This window comes from Nematostella vectensis, chromosome 15 (assembly GCF_932526225.1).
Source record: "Nematostella vectensis chromosome 15, jaNemVect1.1, whole genome shotgun sequence".
NCBI classification, from domain to species: domain Eukaryota; kingdom Metazoa; phylum Cnidaria; class Anthozoa; order Actiniaria; family Edwardsiidae; genus Nematostella; species Nematostella vectensis.
In genome coordinates, this window is record NC_064048.1 from 9025045 (window position 1) to 9050478 (window position 25434).

The window sequence follows — 25434 nt, forward strand, 5'->3', positions numbered from 1 at the left end:
GTTTCACTCGGCCTTCAATTTTCGAGAATATTCAATGGCGGCGAAAGGAACTCAAAACAAATCATTTTCGCCTTCTCCTTTTTTGTTTCTTTAATGGCCGTGATATTTACCGAGAGTATATATGAACTGTGCGCCTTCTCTAGTTATACGGATTATTCCTGAAGATGGAAAAGCCGTTGACTGGGCCGTGAATCCGACGATTACATTCCGAGATGTCCTGGTATGATCTTAGTAGTCTCTCTCTTGTGTATACCGGCGGCATTAGATTTTTATTGCCTAGATACGTTTTCAATAACTTTAGCTCATTGATATAAATCTTATTGTACGATTTGGCTGAAATATATTTGTATTTATATTTTCACCTTTTTCGCCGTAGAATATGTATTATAGCGTGCCGAAATCAATCCTGTTTACAAATGAACGCCTAAATGTGCGGGAGCGTAGAACTTGTGTATATATTCTGCTTGTTAGTTGATATGTTGGTTGCCATTTTAAAAATTAACTTATTGGTTCGTGAAAACGCAAAAAATGGGCTATGATTCATGGTTGCTACCCCTTTTAACCCCTATGCCAGGCTATGGTATGCCTTAATAACCCTGAAATGCCTAGACTAGCCTTGTTCCTTGGCTTCTATTCGCTGAGCAGCTTGTCGGTTAATGACGTCACTTTTGATATGCTGCTAGCCCTGAAGCCTGGTAAAACACTTGAAATCAGCAAATCAACATGTCTATGGAGCTCCGTTGAGATGTCTTTGGCTTACAGTATGGGAAACTAGTATCCTTGCGTCTCAGCATAAAATCAGTCGAGTACAGTATGAATCCACACATATCTCACTACCGAGGTTATTTACTCAAGTAAGCCTGGTTTTGATAGATTCGCAAAGCACAAGAGTAAATTTAACATGATATTTTGCAACTCGGTCTGGAACCCACACAAAGTCTAATCCGTGAAGTATTTGTTGTTTACCACCACAGCCAGATTTTAGCGGTCTGATGATAGTTTCGAATATTTGCTTATACCAATCCGATAATAATATTTGAATTTGAACATTCATATGCTGATTTTCGACATTGAGAAAGATAAGTCCTATGTTTTACCAGTCGTCAGGGACAGCTTATCCCAGAGAAAGTTTGACAACAGAGGGCTGTCATAAGACGCTTGGGAACAAGGCTATACCTAGACTTGAAATATAAGGTGAAGGAGGAGGGGGGGGGCAGACATATACAATCCATTGACAATGGTTGTCATGGGCAAGCTTCACGATAAGTAACAAGCTACATGTTTGAAGCCCTCTGAAGCTCAAGGCAGCCTATGGAAAAGATATAAGAGTCAGGCCTGTATCTTTAAAGTGTTTTTATAACTGACCATACATAATCATTACTACTGTATTTCAGGAGGCTATATCTCAGGTGATGCCTCACGCAACAGCCACAGCATTTGACTGTAAGTCTTTTATCGTGCTATATTCTATAGTTACTTTTTATATCTACACTCATAATTCACACACTCTGATTGGTCTTTGGTCCGTGGGTTATAAGTTGATGCACACACACTTGGCATCAGCATATGCTCTCAAAAAACTAAAGATTGTAATGTGAAAAAATATGTAAATTATTGTGTAAAAACAAATAGTTCTCAATTTTTGTGCATCTTCCCAGAAAACTTCACATGACATATTGCATACTTTTCTGTTCCTATGAAGTCATCTGTGCATCTATTAGATACCATACGCACAAAAAAATGAGATCTATATTTGTTATTTATACTTCAGGGCCGTAGCCAGGATTTTGAGCGTGGGGTTCTTTTACCCATTTAACGGACCATTTTCTCTTTGGGCGAGTTTTTTTTCCTATCATTCTGGAATGAGAGTGGTTCGTAGAGAATGTTCAGAATAGCATTCAAGTCATTCTGCTACAGGTAGCGAATGGGTGGAAAATGGCCTTTCTGGGATTGGAACGTGGGATAAACGAACGCATGCTTTTTCTAATCTTATCATTCTCATTCTGGAATCATGAGTAAAAAAACACACCCTTAGATAACTTGCCCTAGCTTGCAGTGGTACTCAATTTTCCTTTATTAGAGCAAACCTTCTAGTCCAGTGGGGGTGGTTCTTCCGAACCCCCCAAACCTCCCCTGGCTACGGGCCTGTACCTATATATATACTATGTATAAAACCTTGAGATAGTGACGTTGTATTTATGCACTGTTTCTTTTGGGGTTCTGCAAGATAGACGTAGGCAATCTCATGTCTCCCTAACAAAAAAAGTCTTTAAGGGTGTACTGACATCTATTGCTAAGGAAAAGTGAATATAGCATAAAAGCCTTGTAGAAAGTCATGTGGGTCTGATATTTGCCAAGTTAACCACCGCAAGTGTGCTGACTATTATGAAGACGTTACCCTGTGACGTCATAATGTGACGTTTTAGATACAGATAAAAGCAAATATTTCAAGTAAAATTGCTCGAAAACAAATATTGAATACGTTTTATGAATCTTGATGGATGGGTGCATTAAGCCAAGCATGCGTTTTAGAAATGATTGAGTAATTGTTTTTTAATGATTTTTCAAAGGTCCTGAAATCCAGACCATTTGATATAATTTTGGTTTCTGTTAGATTAACGCTAAATCCATGCTTGGCTATATGAAGGAGAATTTAATAAAAAGGAATACATAAAAAATATTGCGTTTTGAAATAACTTGGCGACAAAAAAAGATTTTTTTTAGAAAACACAGAACCGGAAGTGAAACAAAGCCCGCGCATGCTCATTCGGCCTACTCCGACACACTGATATCTCACATGATGAAATTCATATGAAGTTTAAAATCAAATTCCAATAGTTTTTCGTGGTATTTACACTTCAAAGGAACGATATCCGTCATGTCATGATAAAAATAGAAAAAGAATTTTAAAATTCTGATACAGCGCGTGTTCAGTGTTTGCAGCGCTCACAGGTAGTGAAAATTGAAAACTTTGGCTTCAAAAACTTTGGCTTGACTAAATCTTCGCTGAATCTTTGTTTTTTCAAAATATGGAAAATATCATCATCCGAAAAGGCTGAATTCAACTTAAAAGTCAATTTTTGGGAACTTGAAACGCATATATTTTTATTTCTTTTACTTCAGGAAAGCTTGTGAATGACGAATTCCATGTTTTGCATATGCGCGCGCTCAACGCCACCAGCGTAGCAATGTCGTTACTGAGCAACACTAATGTCAGTACACCCTTAAGGGTATACCCTCTTGTTTGTGAGGCACAAGCCGATGCAAGTGTGCCTTATATGGAAAATTAGAGACACATATTTCTTCATTTATTAGAAAGTTTCGTGGTTGTTTTTTAGATGAGGATGAGGAAAAAGATCGCATCACAGTTAGGAGCGATGAGGAATTACAAGCAATGATTAATGGGGTATGTACTGGTGTTTTTTTATAAAATATTTTGGTAGGAAATGTATAGTATATCTGTGGTCAAAGGAAAAACTTTGGGATTAGGGCAGGTTTGCTCACCATGCTCTGATAAAAAGCTTAAGTTTTTGTTTAACAAACTTAAGGTGAAATTATTGAAAATTGTCTTTGTTGTGGTTTGAAATGCTTCTTGGTTTGAAATTGTTAAAACCAGTTTGAAAAAATTCAAACCAAAAAGCATTTCAAACCACAACAAATGTGGCATGGTTTGAATTTTTTTCAAACTGGTTTTAACAATTTCAAACCAAGAAGCATTTCAAACCACAACATCTTTCTTACACTATTTATTAAAATATTACTGTTAGCGTTTTACTTTGTGTGGCACTGTGTGTTTCTGTTGTCTGGGTTTCACACCTCATCTGTACAGCTTCTGGAATTACGCACTTGTGTGGAAGTGCATAATTTGGCTTTCTCTGCGTAATCCACAAATTTCCATGTTATCCCGCGTAATTTGGCTAAATTTTGAAAGACAAAACATTTAAGTGCACAGCTGATGTGTTCTTTAAGGGTTCTCACCTTTATTTATAATAAAAAAAGACAGATATTCTTTGTAAGAGTGCGATGTTTCAAACTGAATTTTGATAACAAATAAAATGGCGTTCTTTGCTAAACCGCGAAGGCCTAGAAGCCCTGTCTGTAGCAGCTAGAAAATGGTCACAAATAGAAACAGCTCCTACAGGAATACCAAACAGATCAACAATAGTGATAACCCCTTATTCTACATTCAAACCTCAACATGTATTATTCTTTCCAGTACTTCTGGTACTATTCAGAGAGGATGAAGCAAGGAGTTGGATTAGATCCCCTCCCTATCTACCCTAGAGGTACTGTGTTTCCAGCCGGCTCCTGTCTTATTGACATGCACATGTACATGGACATAAACACCTATGCATGGACACTTCATGGCCACCAATGCAGTCACATCTCTCTATCATGGGCACCAACACATTAACACCAACACATTAACACTTATCACTGCTACAGACACCTATTACTGAAAAAGTAACAGAAACCTGTATATCATGGACACCCACGCAACAACCATCACCTGTATTTCATGGACACCCACACATTAACAGAGACTTCAATATCATGGACATCCATGCAACTCTAGACACATGGACACTCATGTAACTCTAGACACCTCTATTTCATGGACACCCGTGCAACTCTAGACACCTCTATATCATGGACACCCATGCAACTAAACACACATACACCTCTATATCATGGACATCCATGCAACTCTAGACACATGGACACTCATGTAACTCTAGACACCTCTATATCATGGACACCCATGCAACTCTAGACACCTCTATATCATGGACACCCATGCAACTCTAGACACCTTTATATCATGGACACCCATGCAACTCCTGACACCTCTATATCATGGACACCCATGCAACTCTAGACACCTCTATATCATGGACACCCATGCAACTCTAGACACCTTTATATCATGGACACCCATGCAACTACAGACACCTCTATATCATGGACACCCATGCAACTAAACACACATACACCTCTATATCATGGACACCCATGCAACTCTAGACACCTCTATATCATGGACACCCATGCAACTCCTGACACCTCTATATCATGGACACCCATGCAACTCTAGACACCTCTATATCATGGACACCCATGCAACTCTAGACACCTTTATATCATGGACACCCATGCAACTACAGACACCTCTATATCATGGACACCCATGCAACTAAACACACATACACCTCTATATCATGGACACCCGTGTTACTCTAGACACCTCTATATCATGGACACCCATGCAACTCTAGACACCTCTATATCATGGACACCCATGCAACTCTAGACACCTCTATATCATGGACATCCATGCAACTCTAGACACCTTTATATCATGGACACCCATGCAACTACAGACACCTCTATATCATGGACACCCATGCAACTAAACACACATACACCTCTATATCATGGACACCCATGTAACTCTAGACACCTCTATATCATGGACACTCATGCAATTCTAGACACCTCTATGTCATGGACACCCGTGTTACTCTAGACACCTCTATATCATGGACACCCATGCAACTCTAGACACCTCTATATCATGGACACCCATGCAACTCTAGACACCTCTATATCATGGACACCCATGCAACTCTAGACACCTTTATATCATGGACACCCATGCAACTACAGACACCTCTATATCATGGACACCCATGCAACTAAACACACATACACCTCTATATCATGGACACCCATGTAACTCTAGACACCTCTATATCATGGACACTCATGCAATTCTAGACACCTCTATGTCATGGACACCCATGTAACTCTATACACCTCTATATCATGGACACCCATGCAACTCTAGACACCTTTATATCATGGACACCCATGCAACTACAGACACCTCTATATCATGGACACCCATGCAACTAAACACACATACACCTCTATATCATGGACACCCGTGTTACTCTAGACACCTCTATATCATGGACACCCATGCAACTCTAGACACCTCTATATCATGGACACCCATGCAACTCTAGACACCTCTATATCATGGACACCCATGCAACTCTAGACACCTTTATATCATGGACACCCATGCAACTACAGACACCTCTATATCATGGACACCCATGCAACTAAACACACATACACCTCTATATCATGGACACCCATGTAACTCTAGACACCTCTATATCATGGACACTCATGCAATTCTAGACACCTCTATGTCATGGACACTCATGTAACTCTATACACCTCTATATCATGGACACCCATGCAACTACACAGACACTTCTATATCATGGACACCCACGTAACTACACAGACACTTCTATATCATGGACACTCACACAACTCTAGACACCTCTATATCATGGACACCCATGCAACTACAGACTCTACTATATTATGGACACTCACAAAACTCTAGACACCTCTATATCATGGACACTAATGTAACTGTAGACACCTCTATATCATGGACACTCATGCAACTAAACACACATACACCTCTATATCATGGACACTCATGTAACTCTAGACACCTCTATATCATGGACACTCATGTAACTCTAGACACCTCTATATCATGGACACTCATGTAACTCTAGACACCTCTATATCATGGACACCCATGCAACTACACAGACACTTCAATTATGGACACTCACAAAACTCTAGACACCTCTATATCATGGACACACATGCATCTCTAGACACTTCAACATATATCTTGGACACTCCTTGTTAGCTCAAGCTGGCTACATTTGAGGCTCGGCTGGAACCAGAGAAGACTAATATGTGACACTTGACAACCATTCTAAAAGTGACCAGACAGTCTCCCCTACACTTGACAACCATTCTATGTGACCAGACAGTGTCCCCTGCACTAGACAACCATTCTATGTGACCAGACATTGTCCCCTACACTAGACAACCATTCTGTGTGACCAGACAGTGTCCCCTACACTAGACAACCATTCTAAGTGACCAGACAGTGTCCCCTACACTAGACAACCATTCTATGTGACCAGACAGTGTCCCCTACACTAGACAACCATTCTATGTGACCAGACAGTGTCCCCTACACTAGACAACTATTCTATGTGACCAGACATTGTCCCCTACACTAGACAACCATTCTATGTGACCAGACAGTGTCCCCTACACTAGACAACTATTCTATGTGACCAGACATTGTCCCCTACACTAGACAACCATTCTGTGTGACCAGACAGTGTCCCCTACACTAGACAACCATTCTCTGTGACCAGACAGTGTCCCCTACACTAGACAACCATTCTATGTGACCAGACAGTGTCCCCTGCACTAGACAACCATTCTATGTGACCAGACAGTGTCCCCTACACTAGACAACCATTCTATGCGACCAGACAGTGTCCCCTACACTAGACAACCATTGTATGTGACCAGACAGTGTCCGCTACACTAGACAACCATTGTATGTGACCAGACAGTGTCCCCTACACTAGACAACCATTCTATGTGACCAGACAGTGTCCCCTACACTAGACAACCATTCTAAAAGTGACCAGACAGTGTCCCCTACACTAGACAACTATTCTATGTGACCAGACAGTGTCCCCTACACTAGACAACCATTCTATGTGACCAGACAGTGTCCCCTACACTAGACAACCATTCTATGTGACCAGACAGTGTCCCCTGCACTAGACAACCATTCTATGTGACCAGACAGTGTCCCCTACACTAGACAACCATTCTATGTGACCAGACAGTGTCCCCTACACTAGACAACCATTCTAAGTGACCAGACAGTGTCCCCTACACTAGACAACCATTCTAAGTGACCAGACAGTGTCCCCTACACTAGACAACCATTCTATGTGACCAGACAGTGTCCCCTACACTTGACAACCATTCTAAAAGTGACCAGACAGTCTCCCCTACACTTGACAACCATTCTATGTGACCAGACAGTGTCCCCTACACTAGACAACCATTCTATGTGACCAGACAGTGTCCCCTACACTAGACAACCATTCTATGTGACCAGACAGTGTCCCCTACACTTGACAACCATTCTAAAAGTGACCAGACAGTCTCCCCTACACTTGACAAACATTCTATGTGACCAGACAGTGTCCCCTACACTAGACAACCATTCTATGTGACCAGACAGTGTCCCCTACACTAGACAACCATTCTAAAAGTGACCAGACAGTGTCCCCTACACTAGACAACTATTCTATGTGACCAGACAGTGTCCCCTACACTAGACAACCATTCTATGTGACCAGACAGTGTCCCCTACACTAGACAACCATTCTATGTGACCAGACAGTGTCCCTTAACACTTGACAACTATTCTATGTGACCAGACAGTGTCCCCTACACTAGACAACCATTCTATGTGACCAGACAGTGTCCCTTAACACTTGACAACTATTCTATGTGACCAGACAGTGTCCCCTACACTAGACAACCATTGTATGTGACCAGACAGTGTCCCCTACACTAGACAACCATTGTATGTGACCAGACAGTGTCCCCTACACTAGACAACCATTCTATGTGACCAGACAGTGTCCCTTAACACTTGACAACTATTCTATGTGACCAGACAGTGTCCCCTACACTAGACAACCATTCTAAGTGACCAGACAGTGTCCCCTACACTAGACAACCATTCTATGTGACCAGACAGTGTCCCTTAACACTTGACAACTATTCTATGTGACCAGACAGTGTCCCCTACACTAGACAACCATTCTAAGTGACCAGACAGTGTCCCCTACACTAGACAACTATTCTATGTGACCAGACAGTGTCCCCTACACTAGACAACCATTCTATGTGACCAGACAGTGTCCCTTAACACTTGACAACTATTCTATGTGACCAGACAGTGTCCCCTACACTAGAAAACCATTCTATGTGACCAGACAGTGTCACCTACACTAGACAACCATTCTATGTGACCAGACAGTGTCCCCTACACTAGACAACCATTCTATGTGACCAGACAGTGTCCCCTACACTAGACAACCATTCTATGTGACCAGACAGTGTCCCCTACACTTGACAACCATTCTAAAAGTGACCAGACAGTCTCCCCTACACTTGACAAACATTCTATGTGACCAGACAGTGTCCCCTACACTAGACAACCATTCTATGTGACCAGACAGTGTCCCCTACACTAGACAACCATTCTATGTGACCAGACAGTGTCCCCTACACTAGACAACCATTCTATGTGACCAGACAGTGTCCCTTAACACTTGACAACTATTCTATGTGACCAGACAGTGTCCCCTACACTAGACAACCATTCTATGTGACCAGACAGTGTCCCTTAACACTTGACAACTATTCTATGTGACCAGACAGTGTCCCCTACACTAGACAACCATTGTATGTGACCAGACAGTGTCCCCTACACTAGACAACCATTGTATGTGACCAGACAGTGTCCCCTACACTAGACAACCATTCTATGTGACCAGACAGTGTCCCTTAACACTTGACAACTATTCTATGTGACCAGACAGTGTCCCCTACACTAGACAACCATTCTAAGTGACCAGACAGTGTCCCCTACACTAGACAACCATTCTATGTGACCAGACAGTGTCCCTTAACAGTTGACAACTATTCTATGTGACCAGACAGTGTCCCCTACACTAGACAACCATTCTAAGTGACCAGACAGTGTCCCCTACACTAGACAACTATTCTATGTGACCAGACAGTGTCCCCTACACTAGACAACCATTCTATGTGTCCAGACAGTGTCCCCTACACTTGACAACCATTCTATGTGACCAGACAGTGTCCCCTGCACTAGAAAACCATTCTAAAAGTGACCAGACAGTGTCCCCTACACTAGACAACTATTCTATGTGACCAGACAGTGTCCCCTACACTAGACAACCATTCTATGTGACCAGACAGTGTCCCTTAACACTTGACAACTATTCTATGTGACCAGACAGTGTCCCCTACACTAGAAAACCATTCTATGTGACCAGACAGTGTCACCTACACTAGACAACCATTCTATGTGACCAGACAGTGTCCCCTACACTAGACAACCATTGTATGTGACCAGACAGTGTCCCCTACACTAGACAACCATTGTATGTGACCAGACAGTGTCCCCTACACTAGACAACCATTGTATGTGACCAGACAGTGTCCCCTACACTAGACAACCATTCTATGTGACCAGACAGTGTCCCTTAACACTTGACAACTATTCTATGTGACCAGACAGTGTCCCCTACACTAGACAACCATTCTAAGTGACCAGACAGTGTCCCCTACACTAGACAACTATTCTATGTGACCAGACAGTGTCCCCTACACTAGACAACCATTCTATGTGTCCAGACAGTGTCCCCTACACTTGACAACCATTCTATGTGACCAGACAGTGTCCCCTACACTAGACAACCATTCTATGTGACCAGACAGTGTCCCTTAACACTTGACAACCATTCTATGTGTCCAGACAGTGTCCCCTACACTAGACAACCATTCTATGTGACCAGACAGTGTCACCTACACTAGACAACCATTCTATGTGACCAGACAGTGTCCCCTACACTAGACAACTATTCTATGTGACCAGACAGTGTCCCCTACACTAGAAAACCATTCTATGTGACCAGACAGTGTCACCTACACTAGACAACCATTCTATGTGACCAGACAGTGTCCCCTACACTAGACAACCATTGTATGTGACCAGACAGTGTCCCCTACACTAGACAACCATTGTATGTGACCAGACAGTGTCCCCTACACTAGACAACCATTGTATGTGACCAGACAGTGTCCCCTACACTAGACAACCATTCTATGTGACCAGACAGTGTCCCTTAACACTTGACAACTATTCTATGTGACCAGACAGTGTCCCCTACACTAGACAACCATTCTAAGTGACCAGACAGTGTCCCCTACACTAGACAACTATTCTATGTGACCAGACAGTGTCCCCTACACTAGACAACCATTCTATGTGTCCAGACAGTGTCCCCTACACTTGACAACCATTCTATGTGACCAGACAGTGTCCCCTGCACTAGACAACCATTCTAAAAGTGACCAGACAGTGTCCCCTACACTAGACAACTATTCTATGTGACCAGACAGTGTCCCCTACACTAGACAACCATTCTATGTGACCAGACAGTGTCCCTTAACACTTGACAACTATTCTATGTGACCAGACAGTGTCCCCTACACTAGAAAACCATTCTATGTGACCAGACAGTGTCACCTACACTAGACAACCATTCTATGTGACCAGACAGTGTCCCCTACACTAGACAACCATTCTATGTGACCAGACAGTGTCCCCTACACTAGACAACCATTCTATGTGACCAGACAGTGTCCCCTACACTTGACAACCATTCTAAAAGTGACCAGACAGTCTCCCCTACACTTGACAAACATTCTATGTGACCAGACAGTGTCCCCTACACTAGACAACCATTCTATGTGACCAGACAGTGTCCCCTACACTAGACAACCATTCTATGTGACCAGACAGTGTCCCCTACACTAGACAACCATTCTATGTGACCAGACAGTGTCCCTTAACACTTGACAACTATTCTATGTGACCAGACAGTGTCCCCTACACTAGACAACCATTCTATGTGACCAGACAGTGTCCCTTAACACTTGACAACTATTCTATGTGACCAGACAGTGTCCCCTACACTAGACAACCATTGTATGTGACCAGACAGTGTCCCCTACACTAGACAACCATTGTATGTGACCAGACAGTGTCCCCTACACTAGACAACCATTCTATGTGACCAGACAGTGTCCCTTAACACTTGACAACTATTCTATGTGACCAGACAGTGTCCCCTACACTAGACAACCATTCTAAGTGACCAGACAGTGTCCCCTACACTAGACAACCATTCTATGTGACCAGACAGTGTCCCTTAACACTTGACAACTATTCTATGTGACCAGACAGTGTCCCCTACACTAGACAACCATTCTAAGTGACCAGACAGTGTCCCCTACACTAGACAACTATTCTATGTGACCAGACAGTGTCCCCTACACTAGACAACCATTCTATGTGTCCAGACAGTGTCCCCTACACTTGACAACCATTCTATGTGACCAGACAGTGTCCCCTGCACTAGAAAACCATTCTAAAAGTGACCAGACAGTGTCCCCTACACTAGACAACTATTCTATGTGACCAGACAGTGTCCCCTACACTAGACAACCATTCTATGTGACCAGACAGTGTCCCTTAACACTTGACAACTATTCTATGTGACCAGACAGTGTCCCCTACACTAGAAAACCATTCTATGTGACCAGACAGTGTCACCTACACTAGACAACCATTCTATGTGACCAGACAGTGTCCCCTACACTAGACAACCATTGTATGTGACCAGACAGTGTCCCCTACACTAGACAACCATTGTATGTGACCAGACAGTGTCCCCTACACTAGACAACCATTGTATGTGACCAGACAGTGTCCCCTACACTAGACAACCATTCTATGTGACCAGACAGTGTCCCTTAACACTTGACAACTATTCTATGTGACCAGACAGTGTCCCCTACACTAGACAACCATTCTAAGTGACCAGACAGTGTCCCCTACACTAGACAACTATTCTATGTGACCAGACAGTGTCCCCTACACTAGACAACCATTCTATGTGTCCAGACAGTGTCCCCTACACTTGACAACCATTCTATGTGACCAGACAGTGTCCCCTACACTAGACAACCATTCTATGTGACCAGACAGTGTCCCTTAACACTTGACAACCATTCTATGTGTCCAGACAGTGTCCCCTACACTAGACAACCATTCTATGTGACCAGACAGTGTCACCTACACTAGACAACCATTCTATGTGACCAGACAGTGTCCCCTACACTAGACAACTATTCTATGTGACCAGACAGTGTCCCCTACACTAGACAACCATTGTATGTAACCAGACAGTGTCCCCTACACTAGACAACCATTGTATGTGACCAGACAGTGTCCCCTACACTAGACAACCATTCTATGTGACCAGACAGTGTCCCCTACACTAGACAACCATTCTATGTGACCAGACAGTGTCCCCTACACTAGACAACCATTCTATGTGACCAGACGGTGTCCCCTACACTAGACTTCTAATGGGATGAAGGTATTTTGGGGGATTTATTTCCACTTGTTTTTATTATACTCAAAGTTATAATGCCCTTATGTTGATTTCAGCTGGACGAACATCGAGGAAAAGAAATATTTGTGGCCTAACTGTAAGACATTATTTGTATATATATATATATATATATATATATATATATATATATATATATATATATATATATATATATATATATATATATATATATATATATATATATATATTATATGTATTTTATATATAAATGTTATATTTATTATATATTATTTTTTCATTATTAAATCAGTTATGCTTTAGTTGTGAGATTATTATACCATCTGTGTTAAAGCCGATCTACAGTGGGTCTACTTGTATTAGTACATGCCTGTATCGTTACAAGTGCTCAAAACCCTCCTTACCTGAGGAAAAACCTAGATCCACCCTATTTTTGGAAGTTGCAAAGTTTAAGATTTTGCTACACAAAGGGACAAAAAGTATATAAATGCCACAGCAATTGCCTTGTAAACATTGACAACATTCTTGTTGGAATTTGATGATTATTTGGCATAATCTGTTCATAAATTTTGAAAATTATTAAGCAAAAACTCTTCTAGCTTTAAAAAAAATATATTCTTCCACACTTACCAGGTAGGCTAACATGCTGGTAATTACCAGGATTTTTCAAAATGACCCTCAGCTTCATAATAATGATTCCATCAATCCTTTAGTGTTCACCTGCTATAACTTTAACTGTATGCTTTTTAGGTAAATACAAGAGCTCCGCTATCACCATCAGGCCAGACCTCCATGCCAGCTCCCATGAACTCCCATCTACAACATCAACCAACAACTGCCCCCAGGTACAAGAGAATGTTTAAACTCAAATCTAAGCAATACCTATTCCAGGGGGAATTACTTAAGATTTAAACCCTTGGATATAGAAATTTGGCATGGTCAAAGGCAGTTTAAACCCTAAAAGATACCAACTACTGTTAGTTTCCACAAACAAGCAGGCTGGATACTGGAATGTAAAATAAGCTCAAGACATCAATATTTAGGGGATGCCTGTTTTGCCTCCACACAAACACTGGCCAAAAATTCGACCAAAGGTGTAGGTATGGATATTTTCAGGAGTCACATACTGTAAATACCACCTCTCACTTCTCACGCTATATATAATTTATGTAATGTTTGTCTGCTTACAGTGCCCAAGCAGTACCGACTAGGAAGGAGCATACAGATGTCCGTAGCATATTGGCAGGTGGCCAGGTAAGTTAGAAACTCCTCAAGACCATTCCTATTCCTCAATCCAGCTACATAATTTGGGAACCCTATCTACTAATTAATTATATTTCGGGCTTCCAATATTTTCCATCTAATTTTAACCATCTTGTTCTCATTTGGGGTTAGTTGGATATGTTTGCGATTTCATCTCTGACTTGTCTTACAGTTAAACCAGGAGCAGATCCAACACCTTGAGATTCTGGGGTATGGGAATGGTGGAACTGTGTACAAGTAAGTGCCAATATGTGTATTTTTTAGGGTTTTTTTTAGTATTGTGTAAATTCAAGCTTCATTGAAAATGCTGTTAATCTAACTACCACAGAAGGTCTACCATAGAAGGTCTCATAACAATTGGTAGTGAAGAGGGGGCCTGATACAAAGACATGGGGGACTGACACACTCCTAGTGATCATTACCATCTTATAATTAACACATTGACCCCTCAACCGGCCTGTACCGGCTTTGGGAAGTACCCACAACCCAAAAAATTCATTAATGCAAAATAAACACAACAAGATGAAGATACTCAGGCACCAGTCTAAGGGATAAATGGTCTTGAAGATATGCATCCAACCAAGGTGTTGGCAACTACTCTTAAACCAAATAATAGCACAGGTTCTTTGACAAATTTCAAATCGAACAAGGAAAGAAAAGCAGAATCACCCCTCTCAATAAAAAGCTCAAAATACCACACAAGGGAGAGAACAAACACAGCTCAAGACACAAAAATAGATACCTTTATTCTGATCCTCCAGGTTCATTTCCATGGCATCAAAACACAATGTCCACTCCTTAAAGGCTTGTAAAACCACGAAGATGCCTTTACGGATTGCAAAGCATTCTGGGAGATCCAGGGGGGGGGAGGGCCAGGCAACACTCCTCTCCCCAAAGTCAAATGAGGGTCATACAGACCCAGAATAGCAGTGTAAACAATTTTGGAATCAATTTGGTTTCAGAAAAGACAGCATTTAGGAGAGCTGTGGTGATTCATTAGAAAATTATTTTCTCATCCAGGCAAAGCCAAACAAGGAAAAATCATCATGAATCCACCTTTGCTTGCAAATAACCATAAGCAAAGCACTCAATTATGCCCCAAAAGACTTTATGATGTCCTGAGACACTCTCCTAATATGCTCATAGCTGTATTTTTGATGAAAAATACAAGCAACCATCAACTTGTGCTGGCTTCAGCACAACGACGAGGGATTAAAAGTGGGGACCGCAAAGCACTGTTGGAAAGCTTGGATACCGCTGACTAGGTGCAGCTGTGTTTGACTTTGATGGGCTGTATAAAATTCAGAATAGGGGGGGGGAGGTATCTGTTTTCAGTCTGTTTTTTTTTGTAAATTCAGCTCAAAAATAGCCAGGAGTCAATGGGTTAAAAAAGACTGCCCTGGTCCATTTTTTTCAAAAAAAGCAGTAGCCTGCTAGTCGGCTCGCCAGAAATTCAGGATCCCTTTCCCCTTCCACATTTATCCCAAAACGCCCAAAACGGAGAGCTGGCTTGTATGCTTAAAAAACAGTTTCAGATTATCAGGTTCTCGAATTTCCTCTATTGCCCAAAATAAATGATCACACCTTCAACATATGTAAATGAACAAATCTTCGCAGGTCATCGTTTTTAAAAAGTATGTATTGTTTCTCATCACAGGGCAATACACTTAACAACAAGGAGAATCATTGCAGTAAAGGTGAGTGGTTATGAACTTGTTTATACCCTGCATTTATTATTTTACCATCTTCTAATTCTTACTTCAGCAGGAAAAAAACAAAAATGTTTTTTTTTTCACATAAAGGGACTGTGCTAAACTTCCTTATAAGATAGTTCTTTAAAATATTTCTCAAGGGAAATTTAAAAAAGAAACCATCAAGTAACCACCCTGATCACTCATCATTTTAGTTTTTTGACAAATGTAACAAAAGTGCAATAATTTGCTGTAAAGCTGTTATCAAATGAAGATTAGAGTTGATGAGTGTCAATGAAAGTTCAGCTCTTTCTAGCGCTCACAGGGCTGTGATCAAATGCTCTTTTGAGAGTTGATAAGAGTGGTCAATTTGTAAAAAAAATTTGTGAAAAATTCTGACCGAAATACTTTAATGAACTCTCATTCATGCAACCGAATGGTGACAACACTCATCATCTCTCATGTTGAGTTTGAACATGTTTGAAGTACTGTAAATGAGAGTCAATGGAAGTGTGTGAGTGCATGGTTAAACGGTCATGAGAGCTGGTACTCTCATCAACTTCCATCTTGTTTGATAGGGGCTTAAAAACAATGTAATTTCAGACTTGAGTTGATTGATATTTCTGAGTCTTCTACTGATGGTTGTCTTTGTTGCCATTGACAGGTCATTCCGCTAGATGTTACACCAGAAGTGCAGAGACAAATCATATCGGAAATGGAAATTTCTTTCCAGGTAGAATACTTATTCTCTGAATTTTCTGGGTTAGGGATTTGGGGGAGATTTTGATAGAGTATCGATTATAAGAGTTATTGTTTTCCTCTTTACTTGAACGGTCACCAATATTTGCCAATAACCACTTGTGAAATATTGCAACTCACTAAGGCTCTTTTTTCGTCTGTTGCACGCTACCATTCGAGCCAATCAGAATGTAAGAATGAAGAACTTCATTACTAGGAGGATTCTTTTGCGGTCTGGGTTTGCACTGTAAGCATTACTTTGCCTCGCTGGTTGGCTTCTAGTGAAGTCCATGTCAATCAAATGCTATGTTCTCGCTTCCTCATTCAGGCCCGTAGCCAGGATTTTGAGCGGGGTGGTTCGTTTTTCCATTTAAGCGGACCAAATTTTGGGTATGCCCCTCCCCTCGCCTTCTTACATTAGGCAATCAATGCTTCAAATAAATTCAATCTTGTTTTAAAATGTTATTAATAGGGTGCTTTTGAACATATAGCGATAATAATAAAGATAATTATTCTAAAAAGATTTATCTAGTCATTTTAAAGACATAATGATGTGCACGGTATATCCAGCCAAACCTTACATTTTTTTGTTTGCTCTGAGTGGACCTTCGAGCTGGATGGGGGGTTCGTCCAAACCCCCCGAACCCCCCCTGGCTACATTGGTTTACTTCACTAAACACTGTAGTGCATGTCCCACTCCATGAGAATCTAATATCCCAAACTAATACTCTCGAGTGTTTTAAAACTATCTCTTAGTTATTATGAAAATAAACAAAATAATGAAAAAGTATATTAATGTCTTTATAATGTGACGAATGCTACCATGACCGCCACCACAAAGTTTTTGAGATGCTTAGAGAGTCAAGATGCTATGCTGATTTGCTGGTGAAGTTCATTTCGATCACAGATAGTAGCATCCTCTGCAGGCATCTCGAGTGTTTTTTTTTTTTTTTTGTACTTTTTCGGTATTTTTAAGAATTGGGCTACCTGTGGCGAGTTTAACCGGAAACCGAAAGAGCCGAAAGAAGGGGGGGGGGGAAATAAATAATCACAATGGATCCCTTTTTTGATCACGAAGCGAAATCGAAAAAAGCCCTTAACACTCGAGACACTCGAGTAAGTACGCAGCTGCTTTGTCTCCTATTATCTTTAAATGAGTTCTTTTGTCTCTATTCTTCTTGTCCTTTGTGTCGAGGTGCGGATATTGTTCATTTGCCCAATCAAATTGCAGCTTGTAAGAGCTGCGTACTGACCCACACCTGCGGCTTTATCCTTATTGGCAATCAAGGTGGCCAAGGTGGCAAGTGATATGATGTACTTTTGATTGAAACTCCAACATTTTGTTTGATTTGCTTGTAGTGTGCTTCTCCTTATATTATTGAGTTCTATGGTGCATTCTTTGTTGAAAATAGGTGAGTTTGATATATTATTGGTGTAAAAAATCTTTCCATATATGTTTATTCTGTAAAGTTATACTTCTCTTTGGTTTTCTTTTCAGAATATCAATGTGTACAGAATATATGGATGGTGAGTTCCTGGAGTGTTGATGCCCTCTCTAAGTGAGCTGTGGACTTGAAATTCACTTTTCCATTCCCTTTCATTGTTGTTACTGCTGCTGCTGTTAATAATGAATGATATATTTTTCGTTCATTTGTGTTGTTACCATGTTGTTGTTGTTTTGCTTCTGCTGATGATGTTGTTGATGCCAGGGCCGTAGCAGGTCTTGAAATATGGGGGGAAGGGCACAATACAGAAACATTAAGAAAATATCGGGGGCACAGCCACGCCCCTAATGGTCATGTCCTTACAATTTGTGGTATTGGGGGGGGGGACGTGCCCTGAGTGCCCCACCCCCCGCTACTGCCCTGGATGCAGCAGCTGCCAATGTTTGTACTATGAAACAATAAAATCCTAAGGCGTGAATACCTTTGTTACAAATGAAAAGATTTCTTTTTCGCGTCTGTGTCTGTTCCCATACAAAGTAACTAATATCCATGGCACTTCAGGAGGTAGAATGTTTGAACTGCCTCTGCAGCTGTGGAAAGAACGACCGTGTTACTTGTTCTTCCTGTATGCTAAGAATTTTTGTTAGCATACCTATGTAGCGCATACTAACACATGACTTTTACAAAGTCTTCCTGTCGGGGCTCTCGCGAACAGGTACAACGCTTTACAGCTTTATTTCGTATAGAATATAAAAGAGTAGCCTGGTGCTATCTGGATACTTAAAGGTGTGGAAAATTCCGAAATTTCCGTTTTCATTTGATTAAGCAACCGCTGCAAATTAAATAGACAAAGCCTGGGCGCGATGTCATCAGGCTTATATCAACTAGTAATTATGATAATATCGCTGGCTGCTGCTTCTGTTATCCTAAAAGTTCTCTGACGTTTGTCCATCCCGTTGCCAGGTGGCTCTCTAGATATGTACGGCAGCATACCGGAGCCGGTTCTCGGTAGAATCGCAGTCGCAGTAAGTTAAGCCAATCAAAAGTGTTAGCTATTAGTGGGGAAAATCTGAACAAGTCAATGAATGTGCCACTCATAAATGGTGGTTAGGACTGAAAGGGTCCAACATACGCTACCCATAATGCATTTTGACAGTAAATGCCTAAATATTTTATGTATAATTCTTTGGTTGCTTTATGTATGTTTTCTAGTAGAAATTCGTTATCCCTTTAGTGTGGTTAATATGAGTTTTTTTCGTCAAGGACTGAAAGGTCTAGCTCGTAAAAGAATAGAAGTATTACTGCCAGATACAAAAGAGAAAACGAGTAAAGGACATCCCCACAACACTCCCCCAATACTACTTTCAAATCGTCCAAATTCCTGGCTGAAAGCCTTTGTGAAGTAAATGAAGGACCTTGTATTTGTTATGGTTAGGTTGTCAAGGGGCTGGCATACCTTTGGGGACTCAAGATAATGCATAGAGGTAAGTTGTAAGGTACACTTGTTTTACCTGTATTTGGTGACGTCAATGTCCATAATTGCAACAGTCCCCTGACTCTGATGTTATATTCTCCAGATGTAAAGCCGTCCAACATACTTGTCAATACAAGAGGACAAGTCAAGCTTTGTGATTTTGGCGTCAGTCGCCAGGTAAACCCGGAAAAGAAGGAAATATAGGAAATGAACATTGCATGTGCTCTTTTGTTTACTACTCTATCGGGACAAAACCTTTTAGTGGACACGATTTAAAGGGAAATGGAACAACACAGATGTGCAACACAACACACAGATTGCACCGAATGTAATAATCCTTCCCCCTTTTTGTTTGGTAATTATCGGGTCATTTATCGATAGCCAATGTAAATGGATAAAAGCGTCTTGTTGTTTTGACACCATGAATTTGATTGTTTATTTTCTTGTTGTTTTACAGCTCGTGAATTCTATAGCTACTACATACGTGGGAACTAATGCTTACATGGCGGTAAGTGAAAGGATAGTGAATTGTCGGCTAAGGTCAGCTGTAGATGAATCAAACAGTAATACACTATGTTCTGACTGATTTTTAAGTAGAGATTCTACAACATTTACCTTAACCCTAGCCCTTATCCAGTGAGCCCATACTCTAGTCTACCTTCTTCTTTCCCTGGTAAGGGATTAGTATTGATTTCAGTTGTAACCCTTCTATGTTTTGTAACCTGACTGATTTTTAATTAGAGAGTCTACAACCTTTACCCTAACCCTAGCCCTTATCCAGTGAGCCCATACTCTAGTCTACCTTCTTCTTTCCCTGGTAAGGGATTAGTATTGATTTCAGTTGTAACCCTTCTATGTTTTGTAACCTGACTGATTTTTAAGTAGAGAGTCTACAACCTTTACCCTAACCCTAGCCCTTATCCAGTTAGCCCATACTCTAGTCTACCTTCTTCTTTCCCTGGTAAGAGATTAGTATTGATTTCAGTTGTAACCCTTCTATGTTTTGTAACCTGACTGATTTTTAAGTAGAGAGTCTACAACCTTTACCGTAACCCTAGCCCTTATCCAGTTGGCCCATAATTTAGTCTACCTTCATCTTTCCCTGGTAAAAGATCAGTATTAATTTTAGTTGAAACCCTTCTCTGATTTGTAAAAGAATTGTTCCTTTTGAACCAAACAATTGCTTTTCCTTTACTTCAAGCGTGCTGACCCAATACTATGTGTGCTTAATCTACATAAACTGACCTCCTGTTGCAGCCGGAGAGGATTCTGGGTGATGAGTACAGCATACTGTCCGAGGTCTGGAGCCTTGGAGTATCCCTATTAGAGGTACTTATTTATTTGGAAAACAAAACTTGCCCCTTTAATGATCAAATTCATTGTATTGCTATGACGAAATCAGTAAGAGGCTGATTTTTCGTTTTTTTCCATATTTTCCATACAAACATTATAAACATTACAAACCTAATATTTACAATAAATATTCCGTTAAACATTAGTTGCATGCTGCCAGTTCTTGCTGAAGCATTTGAAGTTTTCTAGATATGCTTAAAGTCTTTTTGATATTATCATGTAAAAAGCTAAAAAAAGCAAAAAATACTGGCCCAAACCGGCGCTATACAACTCTTACTTCAAAACTACTTCTCTGTCATACTTCGTTTTGCTTACCATTTAGTGGCATCGGATGTCCTCCTGTTTAAAAATTGTTTTTTTCTGTCTTTCAGATGGCGAGTGGTAGATTCCCGTATCTCAAGGTAAGCATCCAATTGGCCTCCTATTTCTTCTTTGGAAACCACTGTTTTCTAGTTGTGTCTATTGGACAACTCTACTCTCACAGCTCTTCTGTCTCTTCATGCCTGTTCTGACCCTACATGTCAATTCTTTCTTATTCATGTTTATCCTACCCCATCAGTCCATTTGTTTTTCCATTCACGGCCTTTCTTTATAGCCCTTCTTTCCCACATATCCCTTCTGTCCCTACATTACCCCCCTCCTCCCACATGTCCCCTTCTGTCCCTACATTACCCCCCTCCTCCCATACCCCCCCCCCTCTGTCCCTACATTACCCCCCCCCTCCTCCCATATTCCCCCTCTGTCCCTACATTACCCCCCTCCTCCCACATGTTCCCTCTGTCCCTACATTACCCCCCCCCCCCTCTTCCCATATTCCCCTTCTGTCCCTACATTACCCCCCCCTCCTCCCATATTCCCCTTCTGTCCCTACATTACCCCCCTCCTCCCATATTCCCCTTCTGTCCCTACATTACCCCCTCCTCCCATATTCCCCTTCTGTCCCTACATTACCCCCCCTCCTCCCATATTCCCCTTCTGTCCCTACATTACCCCCCCCCCCCCCCCCCCCTCCTCCCATATTCCCCTTCTGTTCATGTGAATCCTTCCTGCCCCTGCAGGCTTCGCTTTCAGGAGATATCTGAATCTGATGTCACAATTTGAATTGTTTTCTTTAACAGGGTAACCAAGGCCGCATGGACTCGTTACTGGTAAGATTTTGATGCATGGCAAGGTATAATGTTTGTTCTTGGGTGAAATAATTATCAATGTTTCCAGTTACAAGACTTAACAAATGTGTACACCTCCTTTGTTTGAATGTTTGTTTTTAATCTTAATGGGTTACTCCAAATTAGTTACAAGACATTCAATTTAGATATAAGTTGAAGGAGTACTGTTGAAGGGTACCCTTCAAAACACTTAAAAACACTTAAAAGCTAAAAATACCAGGGAGTCAGGTTGCAGAATTACTAGTACGGAGATAAACATAGATCCGATCCGACGCAACTTTGAACCAGAAGTCCCAGAAAACAATGTGTTGGTGCCATTGAAAAAATCGGAGACACTTGCGACCTGCTAGGATTATCAGTATCCCATAAGCTGATAGTGGATGGAGTACCAAATACAGTGCCTATGTGTCTTATCAGTATCCCATAAGCTGATAGGGGATGGAGTACCAAATACAGTGCCTATGTGTCTTATCAGTATCCCATTAGCTGATAGTGGATGGAGTACCAAATACAGTGCCTATGTGTCTTATCAGTATCCCATAAGCTGATAGTGGATGGAGTACCAAATACAGCGCCTATGTGTCTTATCAGTATCCCATAACCTAATAGGGGATGGAGTACCAAATACAGTGCCTATGTGTCTTATCAGTATCCAATAAGCTGATAGGGGATGGAGTACCAAATACAGTGCCTATGTGTATTATCAGTATCCAATAAGCTGATAGGGGATGGAGTACCACATACAGTGCCTATGTGTATTATCAGTATCCCATAAGCTGATAGGGGATGGAGTACCAAATACAGTGCCTATGTGTCTTATCAGTATCCCATAAGCTGATAAGGGATGGAGTACCAAATACAGTGCCTATGTGTCTTATCAGTATCCAATAAGCTGATAGGGGATGGAGTACCAAATACAGTGCCTATGTGTCTTATCAGTATCCCATAAGCTGATAGGGGATGGAGTACCAAATACAGTGCCTATGTGTCTTATCAGTATCCAATAAGCTGATAGGGGATGGAGTACCAAATACAGTGCCTATGTGTCTTATCAGTATCCCATAAGCTGATAGGGGATGGAGTACCAAATACAGTGCCTATGTGTCTTATCAGTATCCAATAAGCTGATAGGGGATGGAGTACCACATACAGTGCCTATGTGTATTATTCTGATATTTTTTGCTCTGTTTTTCCCCAGCCAATTGAACTGCTTCAATGCATAGTACACGAGGTATGTTAAAGAAATGCCAAATTATATTATAGCAATACAAGGGCTCTTACCCTGAATGTAATAGAATCGGATTCCTTTACTTTATGTCAATGTATTTTTGATGTTGCGTAAATCACGGGTTACATTTCACTTCTTCTGTTCCCAGGCCCCGCCGCGTCTACCTGACCATCTGTTTAGCCCGGTGTTTGTGGACTTTGTGGCTCAGTGGTGAGTAGCATCTTACACATGAAGTAAAATGATATGGCAACGATAGTAAGTGCCCTCTGATTGGCTGATTTTGCATCTTACTAAGTAAAGACCATGATGATATGGCTACGGTATTATGCGCGCTCTGATTGGCTGATTTAGTGTCTTACTAAGTAAAAACTATTATGATATGGCAACGATAGTACGTGCGCTCTGATTGGCTGATTTAGCATCCTACATATTATGAAGTCAAAACTAGTAAAACCATTTTATAAGATAACTTTGGCAACCCTCTTTCCTCAGTATGCAAAAAAGTCCGTCCACTCGCCTCACCCCTGAAGCTGTGCTGGTACGTGCCACTATAATATCAATATTATTTTTGCCGAAGTAACTGTTTTTTTATTGTTGTTGTTGTTGTTGTTGTTGTTCATCGCAAAAAAAGTCGTTAATATTTTCAACATTAATTACAATGCTAGCAGTCACAGTCACAAAAACTATGGATTTGAATGCAGTTCATTAACAAATGCCGAGAGGGCCTAAGAAAAGTTTTCCTTGCCAGATTTTCGTACTTTCAGTTTCAACTGAAATCGTATTAAAATACGATAAGCCGGCCATTGCTTGCAAACAATTAACGCGCAAACAAATCTGAGCCGACTGTTATATCTATGGGGAAAAAAAGCACACCTTTGTCAGGCACACCTTTGTTAATTCTGTCATACTGAATTGGAATAAAAATTTGAAGAACAATTCAAGAAAAAAAAAACTTCAAAAAACAAAGTTTTATACGGTATCTACTAATTTCGATCTTTAATAAAGAAATAACTCAAATCAGCCAATGGAAATGGGTATTTTCTCACACTTGGTATGTAGCTTGGATGACAAAATGGCGACTGACAGATACCCTTTTTGGAAGAGTGGGTCCATTTCGCCCGGAGTAAAATGTTCTCATTGTAAACGGGCGTTTTCAGCCAGAAAACAAGTTTATTACCTTGTGTGTGTTTAATTCTGCTTTGTATGATTGTCAAATAATGCTTTGTTTTCAGGATCACATCTTTATTCGGATGAGCGATGATGGAAATATTGATATGATATCCATGTGGGTTTGTCGCCGTCTGGAAGAGAAAAGAGCGGTAACAACCAACTTAGATAGTCCTTCATCAGAATAGCGGGATACCTGTGTTATCACGAGATCGCGTGGCGCAAAAATAGAACACAGAAATAGCTGCGGCTACACGCCAGAGACCGACCAACAAATTGGCTGATTCGTAAGTGCTGCGAATGTTTTGTTGCTGTTATTTTGCCCGCGAATTCGGCACGCAAAAATCACGTCATTTCAACTCGCTCATTGTTGTGAACCTTTCGTGAAAAGGTAATTCATATCCAACATAACGGGATTCCTGTGTCACGATCTCTCTCTGATGGGCACCTTTTGGTGTGAACCTTCTCGTGATCACATGTGACTATTTTTGTACATTTGATTGACAAGCCGTATGAGAAGCTAAAACAGACAGGGAGACCATAATCAGAGCAACGGTCTTCCTGTGCCCAGGACAAAGTTACTTATAAGAATCCTGTTGCCATCCAAGCGTTGAATTTGAATAAACTAAATTATACCTTCTTCTTCCTGAGAGGCCCACCTCCTTCGTACACGAAGATTCTTGTGAGATTCTTGATATACTTCCCTGTGTATTGATCGCTTTGGCTTGAAA

The 25434-nt window shown here is 41.0% G+C and overlaps 1 protein-coding gene across 1 annotated transcript; it reads left to right on the forward strand.

The window, feature by feature from the left end:
* LOC5512445 (dual specificity mitogen-activated protein kinase kinase 5) lies at positions 1 to 25343 on the forward strand. Its single transcript, XM_048722718.1, has 23 exons — positions 1 to 220; positions 1395 to 1443; positions 3339 to 3406; positions 4217 to 4286; positions 13256 to 13296; positions 13929 to 14023; positions 14369 to 14432; positions 14614 to 14678; positions 16099 to 16138; positions 16797 to 16865; positions 18230 to 18282; positions 18369 to 18397; positions 19279 to 19340; positions 19751 to 19799; positions 19893 to 19966; positions 20247 to 20297; positions 21047 to 21118; positions 21514 to 21543; positions 22261 to 22290; positions 23507 to 23539; positions 23685 to 23746; positions 24029 to 24074; positions 24769 to 25343. The coding sequence occupies exons 1-23, from the start codon at positions 122 to 124 to the stop codon at positions 24889 to 24891; spliced, it is 1374 nt and encodes a 457-aa protein (XP_048578675.1). The 5' UTR covers positions 1 to 121; the 3' UTR covers positions 24892 to 25343.
* The last annotated feature ends 91 nt before the right edge of the window (positions 25344 to 25434 follow it).